Raw genomic sequence first — 26,848 nt, 5'->3', positions numbered from 1 at the left:
AAAGACAACCACGGGGCTCTATGGTCACCAGGAGTCGACAACGACTCAACGGCACACTTTACCTTTACCTTTAACTGAGCAAAGAGGCATCTTTTAAAGTGGCAATTCTCTTGCATTTAGCAGAAGGAGAGCAAATGGCCCTATCCAGCCCCAGCACAGCATCCCTCCAGTGGCTGTTGCTGTCTCCTTTTAAAATCTGAGCCCTTTGGGGACAGGAAACCATCTTATTTATTTTTCTATGTAAATTGCTTTGGAAACTTTGGTTGAAAAGCGATACATAAAATAGTAGAACTGGAAAGGGTATTATTTGTGGGAATCAGAAACTTGAAATGATGCAGGATATCATCCCATTCATGTAAAAAAATGTAAAAAAATAAAAATAAAAATGTAAAAATAAATAAATCTCATGAAGGTGTTTATGTCTCTATGTTTTGTCCATTGATTGCTGTTTTAAGTTCTGTCACTATATGCCACCCTGCGTGTGTTTTTCCAAGAAAAGGCATAATATGCTGGGGAAAGTTGAAGGCAAGAGAAGAAGAGGATGGCCAGCAGCAAGGTGGACAGACTCGATTACGACAGCAATGAATGCACCACTGAGAGACCTTAAAGGCCAAGTGCAAGACAGATCAGCCTGGAGAGAATCTCTCTATGTGGTTGCTAAAAGTCGTTGACCCTAACTTGATGGCGCTTAATCAATCAATCAATCAATCAATCAGTCAGTCAGTCAATCAAAGGCACACATAAATAAAATAAACATTTCAGCTCAGAGCGAATCATGACCCACTTTCTCATGCAAAAAGTCATCCAATTTTAGAGGTTTATTTTCCTCAGAAAAAGGTAGGGCTTTCAGTTTTCTCCAGTGCTCTTGATATTACAGGACAGGAAAGATCAGTGGTTATGGGTTGGCGATCACTTCCAAGTTTATCAGTAACGGTACAATTCTGACGCATCAGGAACACAGATCTCCCTTCATAGCACATGTCATCCTTGTGACGGTGTCAGTGATGTGGCCTTGCTGGTCTCAAAAACTGGCGATCAGAGCTGCGAGGGAGCACATGATTTGTGCGAACAACTTGGAACCAGTTCAGTAGCCTGCTGGGAAACCTCCTTTCCGGGAATCCGAAGCAGCGGCCCAGCCGTCATCTGTCCAGAGAATGGCCTGTACCACCGACCCTGGAATGCTCCTTTTGATCTTGTGCTTCCTTCTCTTTAGTTCCTCTTCTATTTCCTGGTTAGAGAGGAAGAATAAACCAACACATGGACCCAGGTTACACATCACTTCCAGCTCTGTCCAAGAATCCTTCTTAACTTATTCTGCACTTCATAAGAACTGCCTGGCTGCAGCAGGATCATGAGGCCCAGAGGTCCAGCAGATTCACAGAGGCTAGCAAGGGGCGTCTTAGAAGCCCAGGGGCAGAGTCCATGGCTTTGCGTGTGAAAGTCTCAGCTTCAGTCTCTGGCTGGTTAGTTAAAAGGATTTCAGGTACCAGAGCTGCCTACTGAGACTCCCTTGTGGGAACTGTGATGGCAATGGATGCTGCCAAGCCAAAAGGTTAAGGGTTGATGTTACCTTTAACTCTTGAAGGGAGGTGGGGGGGGATGATATCTAGATCTGGATGCCTGCACACTGGCCCCCTTTCTCACCGTCCTAAGTGCCTGTCACCCAGCTATCTCATTCAGCGTGATTCGTCTTTTCTAAGTTTTTCTTTTTTTATGTAAGCATGACCTTGAGTGGCGCAGCAGGGAAATGCTTGACTAACAAGCAGAAGGTTGTCGGTTTGAATCCCCACTGGAAATACCGTTACCGAGCAGCATAAGAACATAAGAACAGCCCTGCTAGATCGGGCCCAAGGCCCATCTAGCCCAGCATCCTGCTTCACACAGTGGCCCACCAGATGCCACTGGAAGCCTACAGCAGGAGTTGAGGGCGTGCCCTCTCTCCTGCTGTTATTCCCCTGCAACTGGTACTCAGAGCAGCAATATCGGAAGATGCTGAAAGGCATCATCTCACACTGTGCGGGAGGCAACAATGGTCAACCCCTCCTGTATTCTACCAAAGACAACCACAGGGCTCTTTGTTACCAGGGTGCTTTCCAGGCTAGACCCCACAATGGGGTCAGGACATATCTCAGACGTGTGCTTCCACACTTCCTGCGCCGTGACACCGCAGTCCCTACGTAGAAAGCAGGGCGCTGTTCACATTTTCAATGCCTTGTTGCAAATTTAATCGCTGCAATATAGAGCAAGGATGTTGTACATCCGGCATGAAAAAGTTGCTGGTTTGGGGTGCATGAACTTTTGATGCATGTTAAAAGTGCTTGCAGGATTTTTATTTTTATTTTAATAATAATTGGCTATATATAGATAGATAGAGAGAGAGAGAGAGAGAGAGAGGGGCTTTCACTGGTTTCAGACACTTCTAGACGTTTTGAGGCTCATGTCATCTGAGAAGGGGTAATGTCTAGACAGCCATGACATGACAGAACTTCATCACAGAAAATGAAAGCCAATGTAGAGTGGTGGTTAGCGTGTTGGGCTAGGACCAGGGAGACCCGAGTTCAAATCTCCATTCAGCCAGGAAACTCACTGTGTGACTTTGGTCCAGTCACTTCGTGCTCAGCCTAACCTACCGCACAGGGTTGTTGTGGGGATAAACACCACCAAGTACGCTGCTCTGGGCTCCATGGAGATAGGGTGAAATATAAATGCAAATAAATAAAATAAATAACGAAGCTCCTGGGAGGGTCATGTCATTATCGAATCAGTTCCCCCAGTCTCCCCTGATCTAAACCAACAGACCTTTTCCACATTTGGCTCCAGCACAGTAACGTCAGGAAACAGCTGGTTATGGACTCGGGGTGTTTCCACAGCCGTCTTAACATCATAGCCGAACCAAAGGGAATTGATGATTGTCTAAACAATGCAAAATGCCACAATATTAGCATATAATCCCACATTTTCAAAATAGTTTATGAGATCTGCAGTCTCCTAGTTATTATTATTATTATTTATATTTATAGCCCCCTCTTCCTCCCAGGAGCCCAGAGCGGTGTACTACATACTTAGGTTTCTCCTCACAACAACCCTGTGAAGTAGGTTAGGCTGAGAGAGAAGTGACTGGCCCAGAGTCACCCAGCAAGTCTCATGGCTGAATGGGGATTTGAACTCAGGTCTCCCCGGTCCTAGTCCAGCACTCTAACCACTACACATCGCTGGCTCTCTGACAAAAGGCCCCACCAATAGCATTCGAAACAGTCCTGTATTATACGGGAAGTCCCGTATCTGAGGCAAAAATCTCTTGTCCTGAACAGGATGCTGTTTTTCCCATATTACTGGCAGGGTCTGGGGCTCTCCCTCATCTCTCAATGCATTTACATTGAGCCCTTTGAAGTCTGGGTGAAATCCATATTATAATGTAAAAGAAACAACAAAGTTCGCAAAAGAAGCCCCAGGTGCTCTGCAAACCTGCAGGAGCAACGGCCTGGTTTTATTTACATCTTTCAAGCTGCTAATGGTTTACTTTTATCAAATGTAAATAGACCTACAGACTCCTGCTAACCGACTCATCACTTCTGGTAAATAAAAAAGCTGTGTATGTATGTATGTGTGCAAACCTGGGGGATTCTCTTAATTTTTCACCTGACACTTGCTCTACGTCTACGTGTGATGGTCTGTGTGAACAAGAAGCTTTGTGAAATGATGGGGCTTGTTTTGTTGTTGTTCTTACAAACGTATTTGGTGAGCCACTGTGCGAAACAGGATGCTGGACTAGATGGGCCTTGGGCCTGATCCAGCAGGGCTGTTCTTATGTTCTTATGTATTGCTACTCAGGCTTCTAGGATGACCCCACTCCTAAGAAACACACACACACACTTGTGTCCCGTATTCAGTCAATGGAATGTTGGCAACCCTACCCACCAATCTGCGATCCATGTGGGAAACCAGTGGGAAGTTAACGGACAGGAAGGCCTTTGCCTTCCAGCTGCCAGTGCCCAAGGCAAATGGTAGCCACATTTCTCAACTGCAAGAGAACCTCTCCTCATTCTGTCTCTGCTTTGTCATGATATTCCAAGGACAGTGAGTTCAAGATGGGCCAACTGGGCTTCCTAGAGCTGCTTGCAAGAGACTGTACCACCCTAGAGAAACCACTCTAGGAAGAATCTGCAGAGCCATCTTGGAGGCACTTCCTCCCAATGGCTAGAAAAAGAGGTGATGGCTGCCAGCTTCATTCTCCTAGGTTTCTCAAGGGTCTCTGCTTGGATTCTGTATTCATACGTGTCACTTCCAGTTGCCATGCTATCGGCTTAAGCATGCCAGACTCCCTAACGGTAGACCTTCCTGCAATGGTCGGCCTTCAATAGTAGGCCTTCAGTGGTAGACTTGCAATGGTTGGCCATCCCAAATGGTAGGCCTTCCTGCACTCGCCAGATGTTCCCTGTCCCAGCCACTCTGGCTTCTTGGGCATCTTTCTCAGTCCAGCGAGTGGAACCTACCAGTGCTGTAGCTGTGGTGATTCTCGTCCCTCCAGAAGCACCAACCACCATCCTGACCTTATTGTTCTTATCCACCAGGATAGATGGGCACATGGAAGAGAAAGGCTGTTTACCTGTTAGGGATGGAGAAACACAGGTTATCTTTTCTGCCTGGCAAAATGAATTAATGAGTTGTAGTTCAGCAACAACTGGAGTGCCGAAGGTTGCCTACCCCTGCAGTAGGGGATCCAAGGTAGAGGAAAGGTACTGAGGATTCCTACAGTCCGCATGGATCAGAGAGGCGCTGTGGTATATAGTTTGGCCAGGTAGAGGGCAGTTGACAAGAAAGAAGAGGGGATGAATTTCTTATGGATGAACCAACTCCTCCCTATCCCACTCCAGCATAGCATCCCTCCAGCAGCTGAGGTGGGTGTTGACTATGTTTCATTCATTCATTCATTCATGCATTCATTCGATTTCTAGACCACCCTTCCAAAAATGACTCGGGGCGGTTTACACAGAGAAATAACAAACAAAAATAAGATGGATCCCTGTCCCCAAAGGGCTCACATTCTAAAAAGAAACAGAAGATAGACACCAGCAACAGTCCCTGGAGGGATACTGTGCTGGGGGTGGATAGGGCCAGTTACTCTCCCCCTGCTCAATAAAGAGAATCACCATGTTAAAAGGTGCCTCTTTGCCAAGTTAGATTGTGAGCCCTTTGATGACAAGGAGTCACCTCGTTTATTTTTCTGTGAAACTGCTTTAAGAACTTTTTTGATTGAGAAGTGGTCTATGAATAATCATAATACAGTTGTGTAATACAGCACAGTTCTGAACTGAACCTAATACAGTCATCATCATCAGAACAACACCATGTATAGGAAGTCAGCAACCAGAAGCTAGCTCCGGGGGTCTTACCTGGGGCAATGAAGTTTGCTTTGGAAGGGGGAACCCCAAAGCCATTGATGATCTGAGGAGAGCTGAAGTCGTCCATCTCATCATTGAATATAATCCCATTCACAGTGGAACGAACCTCGGAGCCAAAGCTAAGCCAGACAAGAAAGGTACAACACACCCCTGAGTGGAGCAAACTCTTTGGACACCACAAGCTTCTGTGCAGAAAGCGGGAGGCCATCTAGTCACACAAGGACATAAGGGAGCGACGTGGCCACCCAGCGCCATGACCAGCTGACAGGTCTAGGGCGCTTTCCAGATTAGACCCTACAATGGGGTCATGTTGGGTCTCGGAAGTGTGCTTCCACACTTCCTGCGTTGTGACACCGCAGTCCCTATGCAGACAGCAGGGTGCCGTTCTCATTGCCAATGCCTTGTCGCAAATTTAATCGCTGCAATATAGAGCAAGGATGTCATATATCCAGTGATGGGAAGTTACTGTTTTTTCCAGGTTGTTAGTTGCCGCAAGATGGCTCCCCCTGCTGTTTACGCTTAGAATGCGACTTGCTTGAACAGAGGCATTTTGCTGCTGTTGAGCAGCTAGCCTGGAAAACACCTGGGTGAAAACACTGCACATCCTACAGGAACACACTGGGTGCCCAAGCGCCTGCTTTGCATTCTTTGGAAAGAAAAGCAACAGGCCTGAGTAGCAAGGAGCTCTGGCAGGTTTTAGAAATGGGCCCAGAAGAATCTCTGAGTGTGTGTTAAGGTATGTCGGGGTTCTATCCTGCCCTTGAATTTTGGGACCCAGTTCTGCCACCACATGGAGAATACTGAATCTGTTGTGCATAAGAGAGCTGGTCTTGTGGTAGCAAGCATGAATTGTCCCCTTAGCTAAGCAGGGTCCACCCTGGTTGGCACTGGAATGGGAGACTACCTGTGAGCACTGTAAGATATTCCCCTTAGGGGATGGGGCCGCTCTGGGAAGAGCAGAAGGTTCCAAGTTCCCTCCCTGGCAGCATCTCCAAGAGAGGGCTGAGAGAGACTCCTGCTTGCAACCTTGGAGAAGCCGCTGCCAGTCTGTGTAGACAATCCTGAGCTAGATGGACCAAGGGTCTGACTCAGTAAGAGGCAGCTTCCTATGTTCCTAAGTACAGCCTGGAGAGCTGAGAGACAAATCACTAATCTGGTGGACTATGAGCTATGCTAGTCTGAATACTCCCCCTTAAGATACTTTGGTGATACCGATCCAGTGAGGGCGATACCCACCATCGTCAGCAGAGCCCCTACATGGAAGTAACGTTTGAGCTCATACTATTGGTTGATGGTGCTGGTGGCGGACACAGCACTGCCATCGTCAGCCACAATGGAGAGGTGGGATGTACCAGCATTATCCGGTGTGTAGTATTCTGGCTCATAGTAGCTCGTTTCGTGCGTGACATTGGTGATCTTGGCCCACAGGGCCTCTGCAAAGGACACCGATGTCATGCTTCTGATCACCTGGAAGAAAGGGAAAGAAGAAGAGGATGATCCCACAGAGATGGGAAAGGCATCGTTACAGGGCTGTTTGGAGGCTACAACTCCCATAATCCCCAGCTCTAGTGGCCAATAGTCAGGGGTTATGGGAGTTGTAGGCAGCATCTGCAGGAGGGCAGAGGTTGTGCAGCCCTGAGAGAAAAGAAGGCAACTCAAGGCATCAAGGACCTGGAGCACCTTCCCTATAGAGAAAGGCGAAGGTGCTGGAGGAGACACCCATCTTCCATACTGCCAATAAAAGGAGCCAGGATGGCTCAACCATTGTGCAGCTGTGGCTGTGCACAGAAAACGGGTCACAGGGGTCCCTACCAGGAAGGTGGGCCACTGGGGGAGCTGTGCTTTTCTTTGCCAGCTGCACAGCTGTGATGGTTAGCAGAGCCACAGGAGCAGCTAGGAGCAGCTGGACAGAGGGCTGTGGTAGCAATGGTGGCGATGAACGGCCAAAAACTTCGGACACCAGCTGCTGCCAACGTTGCTACTCCATTGAAATGAGCCCTCCTGCGTCAGATCAGAGGTCATTTTAGCCTGGCATTCTGTGTCCAGCTCTGGTCTGTCAGACATCATAAGAATCTTCCAAGGTTTCAGGCAGGAGTCTCTCTCAGCCCTATCTGGAGATGCTGCCAGGGAGGGAACTTGGAACCTTCTGCATGCAAGCATTCGGGCGCTCTTCCCAGAGCAGCTCCATCCCCTGAAGGGAAGATCTTCCAGTGCTCACACATGGAGTCTCCCATTAAAAGGCAAACCAGGGTGGATCCTGCTTAGTGAAGAGGACAATTAATCCTTGTGAGGCACAGCCAGGAAATGCTTGACTGACAAGCAGAAGGTTGCCTGTTCGAATCCCCACTGGTAAGTTTCCCAGACTATGGGAAACACCTCTATCAGGCAGCAGCAATTTAGGAAGATGCTGAAAGGCAACATCTCATACTGTGCAGGAGGAGGCAATGGTCAGCCCCTCCTGTATTCTACCCAAGACAACCACAGGGCTCTGTGGGTGCAAGGAGTCGAAATCGACTTGACGGCACACTTGACCTTACCACAAGGCCAGCTCTCCACCCTAGAAAGTTCACAGGCACACCATGATATCTTCTATATTATACATATATACAATATCCCCTGTGTTACAGACCAGTTGGCCACCAACCTTGTGGATGCTGATGAATCTCGGGTCCCCCAGTAACGTCCTCTTCGCGTAGGCAAAGCGGAAAGCCTCCACAATGCGATGGTAGGTGAGGCCCTTCTCCTCCAGAGTCTCGAGGCTCTTGCTGGAGAAATTAAATCCTGCCAACAGGAGGCAAAGACTGAGGCATCAGACATGCAAGCGGACCCCTCCCTAACAGGAGCAGAGGAGGCCGGGTCTTGAGCCAAAGTGGGAGTTCGACGGGTGGCCGGTCAGCCTCGGACCCTTGGCTGCTTGGAACTTGGGTTTCCTTGCCTGAGGCTGGAGGGTGAAACTTGGCAAAAGGTGATCCTCCTCCTCCTCCACCACCACCATAAGCTTGGGTCCAGGGTATCTGAGAGAGCGCCTCTTTTGTCCTGATCCCCACCACCTATTAAGATCATCTGGGTGCTTTCCGGACTGCAAGCTTGTCCGGCTACACATCCCTGTCCCTTTTACCAAGCCTGGCTGGGCTTATCGGGTCTGGCCTCAGAGCAGGGACGGGGAAGGGGGTTGAGCATCACCCAGTGCCTCCTCCGTCCCAGGCCTCCTGACACCCTGCACCAGCCAGCTTCTCATCCCCCGCCGGCTCCTTCTATGCCTCCTCACAGGCCATGCATCACCTGCCCCCAATTATGGGGCCAACGCCCTTCTTTATCCCCTGTAATTGACTACCCTTTCCAGCTGTGGCTGATGCCTCTCCCCACTTCTCCCTCCTCCTGCTTAGACCCCCTCCCTTCCCTTCGGGAGGCGTGCTGCTGATGTTACCTTTGCCTGCCTCTCCTCCGGCCTTTTCAGGGCTCCGCTCCTCCTCCACTGGAGCCGGGTCCCTGCCTGTTGGCAGTCTTTCCTCTGCTTCTCCCCAGATGCCACCTGTCCCTCTCGCCTTGGGCCCCCTCACCACCCCACCCTCGGAGGCAAGGACAGCTGGCCTCGCCGGACAAAGCTCTACAGCAATTAGAAGTGCTTTTTATTTTTTTATTTTTTTTATTTTTACATTTCTATACCACCTTTCGTTAAAAGAAAACCCCAAGGCTTTGGCTTGGAAGGATCATATTCAAAACATAAACAAACCCTAATGGGGAAATACAGCTATTTTTTGGTCACGGATATGCAGCGTTGCCGCACTGAAACACAAAGATAACATCCGAAAGAAGGCATCAGATATGTGGACGGCACCCTGCTGTCAGCGCAGGCAGTGTGGTGTCAAAACACAGGCAGTACGGAAGCACACTTAGCAGAAACGTTGTGGTGCATAATCTGGAAAGCGCCCTGGGGAGAGGTCCAGTCACCGTGGCCACCAGCTCGTTTGCTAGCTACTGCCCCAGGGCTCAGGAATGCAGAGAGAGAGAGAGAGAGAAAGAGAGAGAAGGAAATCTTACCTTCCAAGATGTTGAGGATGAGGGCCAGCACCGGCCCACTCGTTGGGGCGCTGGGCGTGTACATGGTGTACTTGCCAAGGGTGATTTTCAAGGGTTTTTTCTTCAGAACTGGCCGGTAGTCCCTCAGGTCTTTCAGCGTAATGATGCCCCCTAGGAAAGAAAGAAAAAAAAGCAGTGGAGGTCCTCATTGGATCAGAGCCCATAGGAACATAGAAAGCTGCTTTATACCAAGTCAGACCATTGAGCACCTAGCTCAGTATTAGCCTCTGAGAAAAAATCAGATGATTCTCCTTCTTCTCCCCACCTTGCCCGCATTATCTCTCTGCCAGTCATATAACAGAGTGTTATCTGGTCTAAAGAATTTAACAGCTGGGGAACAGAAGAGGCCTTTTATCTGTACTCGTTTGTTTAACTGAGGATGGCATGTACGCTTATTTATATACACCAACTTTGTTTTTGTGCAATAAAGGGTCTTTTTGAAGAGAGTTAAATAAAATTTTAGAAGTCTCAAAGACCTGGGGGGAAACTCACACTTTGTAGACTTTAGTCATTTAAAGAGCGCAAACTCCCATAGATTCAGTCCGATGGATTTCAACAACTGACAAAGGGGACAGTAATTACTACAGTTCATGATCTTATATTTAAAGGAAACAGGCTCACCTATAAGGCACTACAAAGACCAATCAATCGGTTCATGTTTTAGCTGGCAACCACAGACTAAAACGGCTCGGATACTGAATCTGTACAGATGGCGAGGAAACGGAAACGGAGGTACGTCCACGAACGTACGTGAACGGTTGCCAGTATTTGTTTGTATTTAAAAGGAAATGGACAAAAATAGGATCAGTCCGTTTGCATTGAAATATTAGACATACAGGCTTCTCACCTGCATTCTGGATGTCCGCGACAATTTGCTCAGCGATGCTCCCACTGTAAAAGACGTCTGGTCCCTCGTTGGCCAAGATCTCGTAGGTGTCTGCTAGTTTGGGCAGCTTGAGAGTTTCCCCCTCACGGAGGACTCTCCCTTCTTTACAGAAGACCTCGCTGAGGGCAGAAGAAGAAGCGATGAGGAGGAGAGTCAGGCTTCATTTGGGAGACCCTTTGGCCGAGGAACGTAGGAGGATGCCCTATACAGAGTCAGACCCTTGGTCCATCCAGTTCAGTGGCTCTCCAAGGGTTTCAGGCAGGGGTCTTTCCCAGCCCTACCTGGTGATGCTGCCGGGGATGGAGCCTGGGACCTGCTGCAGAACCTACCACAAGGACGTATTGTTCTCAATGGATGTCTTTCTGAAGTTGAGGGCTCCTGCCAGTCCTTTCCCGACAGGGAAACCTTCCCTTGCCAGTTTGATGCTGGGCAGGAACAGCTCTTTCCAGGGCAGACTGCCGTGGCGCCGGTGTGCCATCTCATAGCCACGGATTTCTCCTGGGACTGCAATGGACAATCCGCCTGCAGCAGACAGAAAACGGACAGGTCAAGTCGCTGCACTTTTTGCATGGGGTTTTTGGGACAACTTTGAGTTTGCAGGAAAGCCTTGCAGTAAAGCCTGATGTCTGGGAAAGCTCCAGGGTTTCCTTGTAACAGGAGTTCCTAGACGTTGTTGACTACAAGTCCCATAATCCCCAGCCAAAGGCCATTGCAGCTGGGGACACTGCCCACCCTACGATCTTTCTTGGCCAACGCTGCTCCAGGCCCCCAACACATCCTTTGAGCTGTCACACTGCACAGCCTGAGCAAGAATGTGTGGTTGACTGCGCTCCACCTGCTGAATGGACAGCCTGCCGGCAGCGTAGCTCTCGGGTGGGACAGGAGAGAGTGGAGCAATCTGAGCTGCCAGGAAGCAGAGGCAGCAGTGCCTCCTTTGGCATGTCCCCCACCCCCCGCCCCTGCTATTGCTGCTTATCCTGAGTCAGACCATTGGTCCATCGAGCTCAGGATTACCTACTTTGGCTGGCAGCAGCAATCCTGGGTTTCAGGCTGGGATCTTTCTCAGCCCTGTCTGGAGATGCAGCCAGAGACTGAACAGACCTTCTGCATGCAGCATGTGTCTGCTGTCACTGGCTGACGGCCCCATCCCAGCATAACTTTACCTTGTTGGGAAAGGTTCTTGTTGCTGCCAAACATGTCCCGGGATGCAGCTTTGGGCGCCACCTCTCTGGCATTAATGACTTCCACTCTCCCTTTCCAAAAGCAAAAGGAAGACCAAGAACTTCTCAGTACGCTGCCACCCCACTGCCAGGGAGGATTCAGACCAACACTTGATGTGCTGGTGCCACTAACAGACAACTGCAGCTCACCTGCTTCTGGCTCACTGTGCATTTAGGAACAGCAGACGCTGCTGCCTACCGGGTCAGACCCTTGGTCCATCTTGCTCAGCACTGTCTACCCTGACTGGCAGCGGCTTTTCCAAGCTTGCCGACAGGAGTCTCTCTCTTAGCCTTGTCTGGAGATGCTGCCAGGGAGGGAACTTGGAACCTTCTGCATGCCAGCAGGCTGGTGCTCTTCCCAGAGCGGCCCCATCATCCCCTCAGGGATCACACAGATCTAACTCTGCTCAGATGTAATCTCCCATTCAAATGCAAACCAGGGCAAACCCTGCTCAGCAAAGGAGGCAATTGGCTACCACAAGAACTGCTCTCCTCTCACATTGCACAGAAGGGCCAGGAACAGGCAAGCTCTAGAGAAGATGTGTCCAAATTCCAGACAGTCACTGTGCTGAAATGCAGAATTGCCATATAGGAACACGGGAAGCTGCCTTCTAGTGAGTCAAACCGTTGGTCCATCTAGCTAATTATGACTGGCAGAGGCTTCTCCAAGGTTTCAAGCACAGGCTTTTCCCCAGCCTTAACTGGGGATGCTGCCAGGGATGGAACCTGCTGGCACCTTCTGCATACCAAGCAGATACGCTCCCACTGAGCTTGGCCCCGTCCCCTAAGGGGAATCTCTCACAGCAGACAATGCTCACATGTAGTCACCCATCCAAATGCAAACCGAGGTGGATGTGGCTTAGCAAAGGAGACAATTCGTGCTCACTACCTCAGGACTGGCTCTCCACCCTAAGAACGGCTCTTGAGATGTGAGCACTGTAAGACATTCCCCTCAGGGGATGGAGCTGCTCTGAGAAAAAACAGAAGGTTCCAAGTCCCCTCCCTGGCAGCATCTCCAAGATAGCGCTGAGAGAGACTCCTGCCTGCAACCTTGGAGAAGCCGCTGCCAGTCTGTGTAGACAATCCTGAGCTAGATGGACCAAGGGTCTGACTCCGTAGATGGCCGCTTCCCATGTTCCTTCCACTTCCATCCATCAAGTTCTCCTGCTTTTCTGTAGCATTCATTGAGTTTTTGACATTACTTAAAAAGTCAAAGAGGTGGGGTTCTTTAGCAGAAACACAGTGAGCTGGTGGATTCTCCCAACCACCCCACACCTCAAAAGTTACGGTCGATTCACACAACCATCTTCCAAATGCCGAAGCCAACACAAAGACTATTTCAGGCGAAGAGGGGCTTGCGAAGGCTTTAACACATCCATAATGATGTGCATTATTAAATCATGACCTCAGCCCCGCCTTCCCCAGATATTTTGGGACATAGCAGGTTGAGTATATTGACAAGGAGGACACTGCAAGATGCCCAAGTCCCACTGAGACACGCCCTCACCCTTCCGTGGTCTTTCTGCAGTCGAATTCTGCAACACATGTCTGCCAGAGACGCCTGGCTCTGCCTGTCCTTACCATCAGCTGTGTAGATGGTGAAGATGAGGCCTCCTCCAATTCCCATGCTGTGGGGGTTCATCAGGCCCAGGCAGAGAAGAGCAGCAATTGCAGCATCCACGGCGGACCCTCCCTTTTGGAGGATATCTCTGCACAACAGAAGAGACAGTAGCATCAGAGACAGGCCCTGAGGGTTATACAGCCCTCGGGGACATACTTTGTCGGGGGGGGGTGTCACAGAGTACTTCAGAGAGGAGGGAAGATCGGAGAAAATTGCCCCCCACGTCCACCAGTGCGCATTATTCTGCTGCTCTTTTATTCTGCAACATTCCGCTTTATCGTGAGCTGCCTTATTGAATGAATCAGTTTAATGATTGACTGCCTTATTGTGAAAATGCAACATGTGCTTTCATTTCTGCACGTGTGCTTTCTATGTCAGGATATCAGCCGTCCTCCTCCTTTGTCTTTGTCTTCTTCATATTATTATTATTAAGACAGACCTACATGCTGCTTTTCAGCAAAACAAATAAATAATCCAATAGCCCTGACTATTCTTTTTTCTTTTCTTTTTTGCGGGGGGTGGGGGGGGGCGTTCTTTACATGCACATTTATTTTCATGCTGGGAGGAGACTTAGAATCCATCATATATGCAACCTTATCGTGCTGAGGGAGCATCAAGTGGTCTCCTGAAATGACTCCTCCACACTGTGGCTGCTGTTCTGGACAGCCTCCACTGGTAAATAAAGCTTCTCTGGCTTAAATGCAGCCGACACAGTCATGGGCATTCGCAGGATATTTTCCAGGGAGGATTTCACATTTTCCAGCAATCCTATTCCCCACCCCCCAGAGTAGGAACATAGGAACATAGGAAACTGCCATATACTGAGTCAGACCATTGGTCTATCTAGCTCAGTATCGTCTTCACAGACTGGCAGCGGCTTCTCCAAGGTTGCAGGCAGGAATCTCTCTCAGCTCTATCTTGGAGATGCTGCCAGGGAGGGAACTGGGAACTTTCTGCTCTTCCCAGAGAGGCTCCATCCCCTAATAAGGGGAATCTCTTGCAGTGCTCACACTTCTAGTCTCCCTTTTGTATGCAACCAGATCAGACCCTGCTTAGCTAAGGGGACAAGTCCTGCTTGCTACCACAAGACCAGCAATCCCCATTTAATTGAATGGGAACTGGCTCAGCCTGGGAGATGGCAACTGCCCGCTCTCCCGGACACAACAACAACAACAAATATTTATGTACCGCTTTTCAACCAAAGTTTCCAAAGAGGTTTACACAGAGAATGAATGAATGTCTTTTACTGCTAAAGACAGGCATGCCTTTGCTGGATTCCTCACCTGTGAAGGGACATCCAAAGAGAGTCCGACCTACCTCCCAGTGATGGAGCACTGCCCAGCATCTGTGGCCACAGCCGCCTGTTTGTAGACATGATGCTTCTCTTGTACCAACTGTGACTTTGAGGGCAGCCCAAAGAAAAGCCCCACACAAGCAGAGAGGATCAACAGAAGCACCATCACAGCCTCAGTGTCCAAGCGCTTCTTCATATTCCTGGGGAGAACAGAGGGCAGAAAAAGGATGAGCCAGGCCCACCGATCTAAGATGACACTCCCATAAAAGCAGAAGCTTTTACGGAACCACTTTCAGCTCTGGAGAGGGAGGGATGCCTGACCCTTCCTGGGACCAAAAAGAGAAAAAAGAGAAAAAAGAGTGAGAAACACTGAGAGGGACACCTTTTCACCAGTGTTCCCAACTTCCCTGGGCTTTTGGATTTGTTCTTAAACTATCAGCACTGATGCACCACCAAGCAGAGTTTGACTCCCTAACCTGCCTCCAGGTTTCTGGATGGGGACTGATGCCAAGCTTAATAAGAGCTCTACCCTGCCAGCAGGACGGTCTGTGCTCCTCTTTCTGAACACACAGGCGCAGTGTGTCACTGCGGCCAACCCATCCGCCCACCCTTGTTGGAAATCCAGCTCCGGCAGCATTGACTCCTTCCTTGCACCTTCTGTCCTGTTGACAAGCAGGGGCATTGGGAACAGAGAGAGGACGCAAGGGTCTACCTGCTTGCTGCATTTTGAATTTCCCCATGCATTTTTGAATTGAATTTTTGATTTAAATTACCTTGGTAAATTACCTTACCTCTGGGATGGGTGATATAGAAATGAAATCAAGCAAGCAAGGTCAGGGCACAGGCTTTCTAGCTAAGTGGACCGAACCCGCTTGGACCTAACCTTGAACAGCTTAGGTCCGAGTTATCTTAGAGAGTGCCTTCTTCTGCATGATCCCCACCACACATTAAGGTCATCTGAGGAGGTCCGTCTCCAGTTACCACCAGTTCGTCTGGTGGCGACTCAGAGGCGGGCCTTCTCTGTAGCTGCTCCTGGGCTGTGAAATGCACTCCAGGCAGAAATCTGTAATTTGAGCTCATTACCGTCTTTCAGGAGAGCCCTGAAAACCTATCTGTTTGGCCTGGCCTCCCAGGGTTTTGAAACGACTGAAAAACTGTTTTAAATTGTTTTAAATGGTTGTCCTGGTTTTCTAGGGTTTTTAGCTGTTCGAATTGTTTAATTGGTTTTATTCTGTTTTTATAGTTTTGTTTTTAATTGTTAATGGGTTTTAATTGTTTTTATCTTGTTGTAAACCGCCCTGAGCCATTTTGGAAGGGCGGTATATAAATCAATTAATCAAATAAGTAAGTAAGTAAGTAAATAAGTAAGTAAGTAAGTAGTATATAACTTCCTTAATAAACCTTTGCAAGATTTTGGACCTTAAATATCTGCCTCAAGACACTTATGTGAAGCCAGCTGCTTCTCACTTTCCTTTCTTATCCTGGGCAGGATGCTTCCCTGCACCATCCTTCAAAGGCAGCATAGCTGTTGCACAAAACTCTCACCATGGATGCCCCTCAGCCCCAGGGGCACAACGCAGCCGGTCTGGATGTCATCTTTGGTGGGGTGGGGAGCAGGTTCAGAGGACAGCCCACCTGGTGCTGGAGCTGTCTAGTGGGGGGCAGCATAAACATCCCAAATGGCTTCAAAGCAAGAGGGTCAAAAATGGGTGGGATGGTTTAAGCATCTTCTCCACGTCATGCAACCAGGGAGCCCACCTCCCCCCAGAAAGTAAGAGGTTCTCCGCCTCTGGTTGTTTTTTAAAAGACCCTTAAGATGCACTGGTTTTCTCAGGCTTCTAGTTAGGATTAATTTAAAACCGTTTAATTGTTTTTAGTCTGTAAAATCATTGGTTTTTAAAACTGTTTTTACACATATCAGGCAGTAGAGAAATAGGAAGGAAGGAAGGAAGGAAGGAAGATCAAAGATGAAAAGAACCGCTCTCTCTTTGGGCTAAGAAACAGCATATCTAGCGCACAACCCTACACTCAAGTTTCCTCTGGCTGGAGAACTTTGGGATTTGCTCTTAAGTTCCCTGTGCTGGAGGACTTGGCTGATCCATTGGCTTCAAGGACCTGTACAAGTGCCAAAGTTCACTGAGAAATGCCCACCACTGGCCCAACTCCACCCGCAGGGAGCTAAACATCTGTAACATTGGAGGTGTGCTGGGAAGGATGTACGTGGTCCTTAGTCTAAATCTTCAGCTCCCTCCAGCCTTATTCTTGGCCCTGGACGAACGTTATGCTGGCAAGAGTTAAGTAAGTCAACACACCCATTGAATTCTGTGAGAGGTAAACCAGAGTTTTCTGCCCACACAGCTGTGACTGGGCCTAGAATCATGGGATGTTACAGTTGGAACTTGGAACTTTGGGAGTCTTCTAAACTTCCCTGCTCAGGAGAGGAATCTGCAAGGCTGTGCTAAGGCATCATGGCTGTAAGGACTCTGCTGGCTTGCCAGGACCCAATTTACCTTCCATGGAATTCCTCTTCAGGCTTACACAGATCCCTAATATTGGGGACCCTTCAGAAGGCTAGAAAAGGAGGTTCCTGGATTCATGATCACTCCGGGCTCACTCTGTAATGACTGCTCTTGGCTTGACCAAGGTACCTGTTTGAGTTGGAGGCAAAAGTTTGCCTGGGTTTCGGCGATGCAGTCTGCATCATGGTGCAATGGAATCCGCATCATGGTGCAACTGAACTACACTCCTGCCTTCTTGACACACGGCTGACTCCTGAAGGGCTTGTTTCATCTTCAAACTGCGGTCAATCTATTTAAAAATGTTTCTGAGCCAGAGGAACGCACACATGCGTGTGAAAGTGTCTGCGTGCATGGGAAATATGTTTCGTTTATTTTGGTCAATGACCTGAAACCAGTGGCTACTTCTTTACTGGGCCCGTATGAAGCTTCAGTGGCCAAAGCTGGAATCTCTGCGCCGTCCCCCTGGCACCACGCAGAGACGACCATCCTCACCGTGCAGGGCTCACCGGTAGGAGGCAGCTTCCCATGTTCCTCAGTAATGTTGAAAATAGTCCTAAGAGGCCTTGTCTTGAGTGAGTCCCAAGCCAAAGCCTGGAGCATGAATTGGCCCTTGATCTGGGGGTCGTTCTTTGTGATCTCCCAAGGATGTCCACCTGCCTCTCACACAGCTGCGTTTGAGCTTTTGATCTTGAACCAGGACTTCCAGTGGAAAGTAACGTGTACCTAAGATGGGAGCACATTCTGTCCTAACCCACGAGCTGCAGATAGAGCTTTTAAACAGCACGTTCCCTAAATAATGCACTGGGAAAAAGGACAGTCTCAGATGTGCCAATGTTGGTTTTTGCTTTTTTGCGGGGGCAGGCCTGGTCCCAGATCTAATTATAGAAAAGCAAGAAACTAATTAAAATGGACTGAGAGTCGGAGAGGAATTGGAAATCTTAGACAGGGGAAACTAAAATGAAATGGTTGCATGCATCAAGTGCTTTCTCTCACAATGAAATCCTCCAGCTTGATTCAGCAGGGTTGTGACAGAAGGGTGGGAATCAGGGCTATGCTGCTGCTGAAGGCCAACCAGTAGGTAGTTTGTGTGGCATTCTGTTCATGAGGTCCAGCGACTTTTTGGAAGGTTTGAGGGGAAAGCCAAGGGCACATGGCGTAGGTGGCAAGGAGTGTGGACTCATGGTGTCCTCCTGAGAAATTGCCACACTTCGGCTCTGACACCATTGAAAAAGAAAGATGATAGGTGAATGTAATCAACGGGAAAACCCAACAGGCACTAACAAAATAACTCTAAAACACAAGGAGGTCAAGGCAGGCTAATGGAAGGGACTTTATGACTCTGTTGTTTATTCGAGTAATTGTGCTTTTCCTGCACTCAAAACAGGGAAGGTACAATAAACACACATTTGGCCTCACAACTCAACAGGCCGTTGGGAAAAGCTCTGGACAATCAGGCATTAAAACCACAGCCACCCACAAGCCCATTCACATGACCCCGCATGCCCAGCTCAGCAGGCTCGAAACTGGGCTGGATTTAGGTGCACGCGCTGAGCAGCAAGCTACCGCTTAGGGCTCACGTTGGGAGGAGGGGCCGTCGACTCCCCCCGCCCGAGAGACTGGATTTCAGTGCCGCCTGCTGCGCCCACAAGGCCCCCCTGGATGTCTGCACTTGGGAAGCCCCCCCCGCCCTCGCCCCCGCCCCAGGGCCGCTGCCTGCCCGCCTGCCCAGAAGCGTGATGGCGAGCCTCCGAGTCGGCCTTGCTCAAGTCAGGGCCTGGGGAGGGTTTTTCAAAAATTAAACCTCTGGAACGCGGAGCGGCTGCTTCAGCCCAGCAAGTGGCGAGAGGGAGCAGCCCGCCGCGGGCTGGCGAGCCGGAGGAGACCTCCGCCCGGGGGCCCCTGGCTGGCTGCGGCAGGCGGGCGCGCTGCTAGTTCGGGCAGCTCCGAGGAGGCACGCCTCGCAGGCGCAGCAACCCCCCTCCGGGAGCCTCTCGGCGGTGCGCGGCACGTGCGCAGGAAAGCGCAGCCGCCGCCGCCGCCGCCTGGTCCTGCGGTTGCGGCGCGGCTCTGCCAGCAGGCGGGGTGGTGGCGGCGGCGGCCCCGTGGCGCGCCTGCCAGGCTCGTCGTCCTCTCCCGCGGCGGCGGCGCCATGGGCTCTCGGCTCAGCCGGCAGAGCAGCCTGGAGGAGGACGACGAAGACGACCCGCCGGGGGCCCCCAGGAAGGCGAAGGCGGCGGCGGCTCCGCGGCGGCGCAGGGGGGACTTCGCGCTGGCCTCGCTGCTCCGCGCCGGCGGCGGCGGCTCCCAGAAGCTGCCCGGCGTGCTGCGGAAGAGCTGCCCGCTGGCGGCGGCGGCGCCCTACGTGCGGCGGCTGGGCTGGATCCGCGAGATCCAGGCGTCCCTCCGCGAGCACCGGCGCGACCAGGCGCTGCACGTCCTCCGGCTCCTGCGCAAGGTAAGCCCGGGATGCGCCGCGCGGGGCGGGCGGGCGGGCGGGGGGCTGAGAGGCCGGGGAATGCGCCACGCTGCGGCGGGGATCCCCCCCCCGCCCTCGCCCGGACGGAGCGGCGCCGGCTAGAGCTTGTGCAGCATCGGCGAAGGCTCTTTGTTCGCTGGGCGGCGGCGGCGGCGGCGGCGGCAGCAGCAGGGCGTGGCTGCGGCTGCTGCAAGGCCCCCCCACCCCGCCTCTCTCCTCCGTCCCGCCTGGCCTGGGAGCCCGCCTGTGTGAGCACTGCGAGAGCTTCCCCTCGGGGGATGGAGAAGCCGCCGCTCTGGGAAGAGCAGAAGGGTCCAAGTCCCCTCCCTGGCTGGCAGCATCTCCCACCCAGAGAGATTCCTGCCGGCTACCTTGGAGAGCCGCTGCCGGCCTGGGTAGACAAGACTGAGCTACAGGGACCCATGGCCTGACTCCGTATATGACAGCTTCCTGTGTTCCTATGAAACATCAGCCAGACAGCTGGAGATGTGGGTCTGGGTAGAGGGAGAAAGTTGTGGGGTGCAGAGGGACAGCTGTGCAGACAGTGCCAAAAACTCTGGGATTTGAGGAAGTCTCCTAACTGACACTGAGGACGATTCCTGCTGGGCATTGCAGGGGGTCCGGGAGGGGAGCAGGCTGTTCAGGGAATGAAAGGGAAGCCACGAGGACTTGGCAGTGCCACCAGCCTGAAAGGACCTGCGGGTCCTTTTTGCGTGGACTCCACTGTGTCACCCCAAACTGAGGCCCATTGGGGAGTTCATGGCATGGTTCCATAAGAATACGCATATGACAAATATGTATATACCACTTGCTATTGCTATTGCTATTTTCAACAAAAGTTCCCAAAGCTGTTTACATAGATATAAATAGATATATGGCTCCCTGTCCCCAAAGGGCTCACCATCTAAAAAAACATAAGACAGACACCACCAGCAACCACTGGAGGGCTGCTGTGCTGGGGATGGATAGGGCCAGTTGCTCTCCCCCTGCTCAGTAAAGAGAATCGCCGCTTTTATAAGGGGCCTCTTTGCTCGGTTCTCAGGAAACAGACCCAGGTCCAAGAAGGCCTGTCTCGTCCAGCATCCTGTTTCCCACAGTGGCCCAAATTTCAAGCCCCACATTTCAAAGGGTGGGGAGTCAAAAGAATGGGCTAGTGCCCCACAGTTCTGCTCTGAGCTGCTGATTCCTGACTCTTTCCCCACTACGATTCCAAGCCAGTGCACACATTAAAGAACCTGCAGCCTTTCAGCATTGGGTGTGTCCCCGTCTCACACCGAAATAGGGCATAGCTGCACTTTAGTGGGTGGTTTTCCCCTACAAAGCAACCCTGTGTTGTCTGCGTTCCTTCTCAAGAGAGGGAGCAACGTGTCCATGGGGCACCATAATCAGCCATTAGTTTTGCTGGAAAGCCATGCGGGGAAAGGAGTGGAGGGCCGTGGGCCCAGGCCCTGATCCCCACCCCCTCAAGTGGCATGCTGCAGCCCCATACCTGCTGGGGCTGCATACCCACTGCCTCTCCAAAGTGCCTTGCCCGTGGCATACATCTTCTGGCCTCTTCCTGCAGGACCTTGGGCTAGAAGGAACGTTCCTCAATGAAGTCCTCTACAAGAATGCCGCTTTCCTTAACCTTGTGGATCCCATCTCCCATGACCTCCTGATGAGCCTCGCAAGGGACCTGCAGTGCCCCAAAAAGGTGAGGCTGCCGTTCACGAGCGGTTTGGCGGGGAGGGAGGGAGGGCTGTGTAGACACCTCTTGAGCTGATCAGCCTTCCAGGTGTGCCTGGGGTAGAGGACCACGGGAAGATCCCATGGCAAGGTTGATAGCCCTCGTACAGCACGATCTGCACCCCAGGAGATTAAACAAAACATACTTCTTGTGCGGCTGGGGATGATGGGAGTTGTAGTCCCAGCAACAGCTGGAGTGCCAAAGATTGCCGACTCCCGCAGTATAATACGTATGACAAGTGGGACGATCCCTTGTGACTGCCGTCTGCTGATTGCCCATCAGCCTGGTCTGTACCCCAGGAGTCTGGGGGCTTTTTAATGACTTCTTTCTGAGTAAGCCTGCCCAGGGTGGCATTCTGAGGACCCCAATCTACCGTGCGCTGCCTTTTGATGCTGTTTCCATCTGCCTGCCACAAAAGAAGCTCATTTGACTGTTTACAAGGCACACAGCGAGCATTTCAAAGGAGGGGCTGCTCCGTGGTGGCACTTGCCCTTTCCCGAGAGCATTCTCATCTCCGTCAAGTTGGTGGAGCAAGTGATGGTTTTGACGGGATGACGGAAGGTGTCTGGGTTTTTTGAACGGCGCTTGTTTCACGTGACGTTGCAAGGTTAGGAAGGAGGAGGAGGAGGAGGTGTTTTTCATGCCTGTATTTTTAGCTGTGTTGTGCAGCTGCCTTATGTTGATGTTTTTGACCGAATGGAAGAATCCGCAGAAGTCACAGAAGCAAAGTTACACTGACTTCAGCCCTCCCTTGATCAGGGGTGCTCAGCTTCAGCCCTCTTGCAGATGTTGGCCTACAACTTCCATTGATTGATTGATTAAGAGCTGTCAAATCAGTGTCGACTCTTAGTGACCACAAAGATTCTCTCCAGGATGATCTGTCTTCAACTTGGCCTTTGAGGTCTCTCAGTGGTGCTTTCATTGCTGTTGTCATCAAGTCCATCCACCTTGCTGCTGGCCGTCCTCTTCTTCTCTCTCCTTCAACCTTCCCCAGCATGTGAAATTAAGGATATTGTGTGATGGTTTGCACGCTCTGTTAAGTCTCCTTTCTTTGGTATGGGTATATAAACTGACAAACCTATTGTTTGGTCTTTAGCACCTGGCCCTCAAAGGTATACTGTCACTGGACATGGTAGCTCTATTTGATGATCTACCATGTCTGTCAGTGCCTCTCCTCCCTGCATTTCCATCAGCTAGGGATGTGGCATGTTAAGTGGATGCTTAGGAACATAGGAAGCTGCCTTATACTGAGTCAGACCCTTGGTCCATGTAGCTCAGGATTGTCTACACAGACTGGCAGCAGCTGTTCAAGGTTTTTCAAGGCAGAGGCTTCTCGTAGCCCTACCTGGAGATGCTGCCAAGGATTGAACCGGGGACCTTCTGAATGCAAAGCAGATGCTCTTCCAATCAGCTGCGGCCCCAACCCCTAAGGGGAATCTCTTACAGCAGATAGCACTCACATATAGTCACCCATCCAAGTGCAAACCAAGGCAGACTCTGCTTAGCACAGGAGACAATTCCGGCGTGCTTCCGGAAGGCCAGCTCTCTCCTTAGTGAGCTCAGGGAACTGGTGGCCTGACTCACTAGAAGGCGTAGCTGCATCAGCGTGCTGTGACTTCCGTTCACTCGCCGAGTACCCAAGTACCATTGATGGGATGGGGTGTGCCGATTCCCCAGGATTCCGATTCTGCTCTGACCTTGACACATGCAAGCCATGACTCAGCCCAGCCCAGACAGCGAGGGGCACGTTCCAGAGAAAAGGTCTAAAAAACCTGGCCAGCAGCGGAATTGTCCCAATGGTTACGTACGAAGAAGCTGATATTGTCCTAGCTGCTGTGGGAATCTGAGCCCCACGTCACAAGTCCCCGCCATGGACTGGCTGCTTTCTTTTTTTCAGGAGTACGACCCCTGGAAGTCGTCGGACCGGATCTGCCGGCAGCTGATCTATCACCTGACTCCTCATTCGAAGTGGCACCGTCCTGGAGTCCCTCGCAGGAAGTCTCAGGCGAGGTAAGTGGCAGGGCCGGGTTTGAAGTGGGGTGGGGTGGGGGGGTTGCCTGTGAGTTTCCTCCGTTCTGCCTGAGCATCCACAATGGGAGAGTAGGGTGGCCATATCCAGGCTTCCCAAATCCGGGTGGCCCTATGATGCAAATCATGCGGCAACTAATTTGCATTTTTTTTTGACAGGTTTGTATACTTCCCCTTCCTCCTCTGCCCTCCCATGTGATCAGATCCAGAGTAAAATCCGGGCAGCGGATTTGAAATCCGTGTAAATCCGGGTGGAATTTAGCAGCCAGGGGGAGGAGCCAAAATCTGGGCGCTACCCTCAATTCCGGGGGACATGGCAACCCTACAGGAGAGCAGGAGACCCAGCCCATGGCCAGCGTGGTGTAGTGATTAAGAGTGTGGGCTCTGGGGCCAGTCACTTCTCTCTTGGCCTCACCTACTTCACAGGGTTGTTGTGTATTTAGGATGCCACCCAAATCCCTAACCTTTGTGCAAACTCCTGCCTATAAGCAGACAGAGGTTGAACCAGCCGGCCAAGTAAACGGATCCTTCTCTGGCGCTTGCTGTGGTGAGCATTGAGGGCACCCCTTGACTTTGGCCTCCCTGCAGATGTTGGACAACAACAACTCCCATCATCCCTGACAGTTGGCCATTGTGGCTGGGAAAGATGGAAGCTGTATTTTCTTTCTTTCTTTCTTCAATTTCTATACCGCCCTTCCAAAATGGCTCAGGAGGCCCCTGGGAGAGGCTTGTAAAATGGTGTATGGTATGGAAGAAGTGGACAGGAGGAGGCTCTTCTGTCTCTTGCAGAACGCCACGGGGGCACCAGTTTCTCACGCACTGCTTTATGGTTACAGTGGAGTGCAGGATCCAGCTAGGAGAACCTAGGAAGCTGCCATATACCGAGTCAGACTCTTGGTCCATTTACCTCAGTACTGTCTTCACAGACTGGCAGTAGCTTCTCCAAGGTGGCAGGCAGGAATCTCTCCCAGCCCTAACTGGGAGATGCTGCCAGGGAGGGAATTTGGAACCGTCTGCTCTTCCCAGAGTGGCTCCATCCCCGGAGGGGATTATCTTACACTTCTAGTCTCCCGTTCATATGCAACCAGGTGGACCCTGCTTAGCTAAGGGGACAAGTCCTGCTTGCGACCACCAGACCAGCTTTCCTCCCTTATAAAGAGAGGTTTCTGCTGTCAAGAAGCCATCCTTTTTTGTAGAGAGACAACACTGAGGAAAATATAGGGAGCGGAAGTGCCTTTTCCTAGTTCACCCAAAGGCGTAAATATCACAGGTCGGAAAGCAGAGAAATCGCATCCAGTGAGCCAAGATTCCCAGACGTCTCCCCCGGCAGGCTGCTTGGCTGAGAAGGCTCCTGGCAAGCAAATACTACCCCCTTTCCTGTCCTAAAATGCTGTTTCCACTTTCTGGCAGTTTGTCTGATGGGTCCGGAAGATCATTAGCATCCACCAGCTTCTAATTACTCGTTATGAAAATCTGGCTGTACATAGCAGTGAGGCTGCTTTCACTATTGGGGAGGTTGTAGTGGTGACCTTCCAGAGGTGGAAGTGGCAAGGGAAGGAGTGTGCAGGAGGAGGATGTCCAGGGGCCGAAGCTTGGGAAGGACTGTCCCAGCATTGCCGTCCAGGGAAGGTGTTGACTAGAGATGTGCCAATCAATTCAAATGTGCATCAATTCGACTCCAATCTTGGTGATTCGAGTGATTTGAATTCGAATCAAATCACTCCTTAAAAGGGCAATTCAATTTGAATTCAAATTGAATATTCAAAATTCAATTCAAATTTGATTTGATAGCCATTTGTCACTTTTAAAAAACCATTTAGGCCCCCTGATTGGTTAAAAGCATTGCCAAAACAGGGTTGAATCTAACCACATTCGAACTGTATTTTTAGACCAGAATCAAATGTTGAACAAATTTTCAAATTCAGTTCGAATTCAAATCAGAAAAATTGTTTCATGCACCTCTCTAGTGCTGCCCAATTTGGAAGGGTGGTAGAATACCATCTTTGCATGCAGAAGGTTCCCGGTTCTGTTCTTGGCAGCATCTCCCAGTAGAGAGATTCTTGCCTGAAACCTTGGAGAGCTACTGCCAACCGGTGCAGACAATATTGACCTAGATGGACCAAGGGTCTGACTCAGCAGATGGCAGCTTCCTATGTTCCTTCTGTCTCCCCTCTCTCTCTCTCATTTAGCCTGAAGAACAGTTTACAGAAGAAGTTGAGCCAAGATGCTGTGGATCTGTCGGGGATCCCTCTCTCCATGCGGGACGTCCACCGCATGGCCTATTACCTGCAGAACAACGGTGGCAACCTTCGCACAGTGGACCTGAGCTTCACCGACCTGACCGACGACATGATGCGCTTGCTGCTGCCGTTTCTGTGGCCGCTGCCCATCCTCACCCACCTCTCCCTCAACGGGAACCGCCTGACCCGCACCACTGTGAAAGAGCTGACCGACGCCATGAAGGACCTGAACAAGTTCCCCTTCTTGGCCTGGATCGATCTGGGCAACAACGTGGACATCTCCTCCATGCCGCAGCCCCTGCTGGTTGGCCTGCGGAAGCGCCTCAGCCAGCAAACCACGCTGCCCACCATCCACGAGTCCCTGGACTGCGATTCTGAGCTCTCCAGCGGGCCCGAGAGTAGCCAGATTGAGGAGGAGGCATTGCAGCTGGGATCCGGGTGAGTGGGCATCCTCGCAGTGAGTGTTCTGACTGCAGAGGGGCCCTTCCGTTGACTCTCTGGTGTGTCTCCTGCCTTGACCAACTTAACTCATTTCCAGGGAGAGTCCGTTGCTCTTCCCCACTCTCCCCAACCAGTCTTTATCTCACACACATCTAAAAGGGGTCTAGGCACTGGCTGTAGCGAGTGCCGACCGCAGCTGGGGGGAAAGGGAACTCCTCAGATGACAAGAAGCTTGTAGGGCTTGGAAGAACAGGCCCCTTGGTCTGTGGGGCAAAGCCCAGGCTGCCGAGCCTACAGTCAGCTTGCCTTCCCTCCAGTTGTAAGTGTGCAGGGTCTCTGACCCCCAGGGGCAGCAAAGGGGCTGCACCTAAAGGCTGCTCAGACAGCAGTTGGGTTGGATGCTGAGCACCAGGCCATCCTGCCTTGCTCTTGGGTTTTTTCTCTCATCAGAGGGCGATGGAATCTCACATTCAGCAGAGTGAAAGACCAGGGGACATGCATTGGGGCTGTCTCGGGAGATATCCAAGCTAGGGGCGCATGAGCCGGCTGGGGGGATGCAGGCATCTCTTTGTGGGTTAACTGGAAGCTTTGTAAACTCCACTTTTGTACAAAAAAACAAGGGCTCGTCCTCCCTGGAGACCGTTTGATACAGAGGCACAAGCATGCATGTTTGAAAACAAAAACTGGACTCTGCTTCGCTTGCCGGCTCGCGGGGACTGTGTGACATCTCAAGGTGGCATTAACAAGGCTCTGCTTCCAATGCCTGTGGGGAAACTGGTGCAAAACGTCCCCTGTGTATTGTCGGTGTTGATCATGGCTGTATGTGACCAACGATAATAAACTGGTTTTCCTGGCTAAGAGGCAAAGGACGGCATGTGTTGGGGAGCGCGTGGGGCTGGGTGCAGATACAACCCA

At 51.1% G+C, this 26,848-nt stretch overlaps 2 protein-coding genes across 5 annotated transcripts; one reads left to right on the top strand and one right to left on the bottom strand.

Moving 5' to 3' along the window:
- Positions 1–803: 803 nt before the first annotated feature.
- LOC128338007 (glutathione hydrolase 1 proenzyme-like) lies at positions 804–18,690 on the bottom strand. Of its 4 annotated transcripts, none has more exons than XM_053279868.1 (13): positions 18,016–18,690; positions 14,527–14,703; positions 13,170–13,297; positions 11,532–11,621; positions 10,698–10,890; positions 10,330–10,487; positions 9,444–9,593; positions 8,047–8,183; positions 6,685–6,869; positions 5,394–5,521; positions 4,494–4,606; positions 2,800–2,913; positions 804–1,228 (listed from the first exon to the last, which is right to left on the bottom strand). In XM_053279868.1, the coding sequence occupies exons 2-13, from the start codon at positions 14,697–14,699 to the stop codon at positions 1,085–1,087; spliced, it is 1,713 nt and encodes a 570-aa protein (XP_053135843.1). In that variant the 5' UTR covers positions 14,700–14,703; positions 18,016–18,690; the 3' UTR covers positions 804–1,084. The 4 variants fall into 4 exon arrangements, with proteins under 4 accessions (XP_053135843.1, XP_053135840.1, XP_053135842.1 ...); XM_053279865.1 differs by having other exon boundaries at positions 17,408–18,064; XM_053279867.1 differs by lacking the exon at positions 18,016–18,690 and adding an exon at positions 16,816–16,878.
- Positions 18,667–26,791, top strand: LRRC75B (leucine rich repeat containing 75B). The gene is made up of 4 exons (XM_053279869.1): positions 18,667–19,477; positions 21,063–21,191; positions 23,122–23,234; positions 25,442–26,791. Exons 1-4 carry the CDS (start codon positions 19,172–19,174, stop codon positions 25,932–25,934), a joined length of 1,041 nt encoding a protein of 346 aa, XP_053135844.1. The 5' UTR covers positions 18,667–19,171; the 3' UTR covers positions 25,935–26,791.
- Positions 26,792–26,848: the final 57 nt, after the last annotated feature.

Source organism: Hemicordylus capensis, chromosome 15, assembly GCF_027244095.1.
Source record: "Hemicordylus capensis ecotype Gifberg chromosome 15, rHemCap1.1.pri, whole genome shotgun sequence".
NCBI lineage: Eukaryota > Metazoa > Chordata > Lepidosauria > Squamata > Cordylidae > Hemicordylus > Hemicordylus capensis.
Note: the sequence above shows the minus strand (reverse complement) of the source record. Positions and strands in the feature narration are given on the sequence as shown.

Coding starts and splice junctions, on each gene's coding strand:
- LRRC75B (XM_053279869.1), top strand. CDS start 19,172: ATGGGCTCTCGGCTCAGCCGGCAGAGCAGCCTGGAGGAGGACGACGAA. Junction 19,478..21,062: donor TCCTCCGGCTCCTGCGCAAG/GTAAGCCCGGGA, acceptor CTCTTCCTGCAG/GACCTTGGGCTAGAAGGAAC. Junction 21,192..23,121: donor ACCTGCAGTGCCCCAAAAAG/GTGAGGCTGCCG, acceptor TCTTTTTTTCAG/GAGTACGACCCCTGGAAGTC.
- LOC128338007 (XM_053279865.1), bottom strand. CDS start 17,622: ATGCTCCAGGCTTTGGCTTGGGACTCACTCAAGACAAGGCCTCTTAGG. Junction 9,594..10,329: donor CGCGGACATCCAGAATGCAG/GTGAGAAGCCTG, acceptor TTTCTTTCCTAG/GGGGCATCATTACGCTGAAA. Junction 6,870..8,046: donor GATTCATCAGCATCCACAAG/GTTGGTGGCCAA, acceptor CCTTTCTTCCAG/GTGATCAGAAGCATGACATC.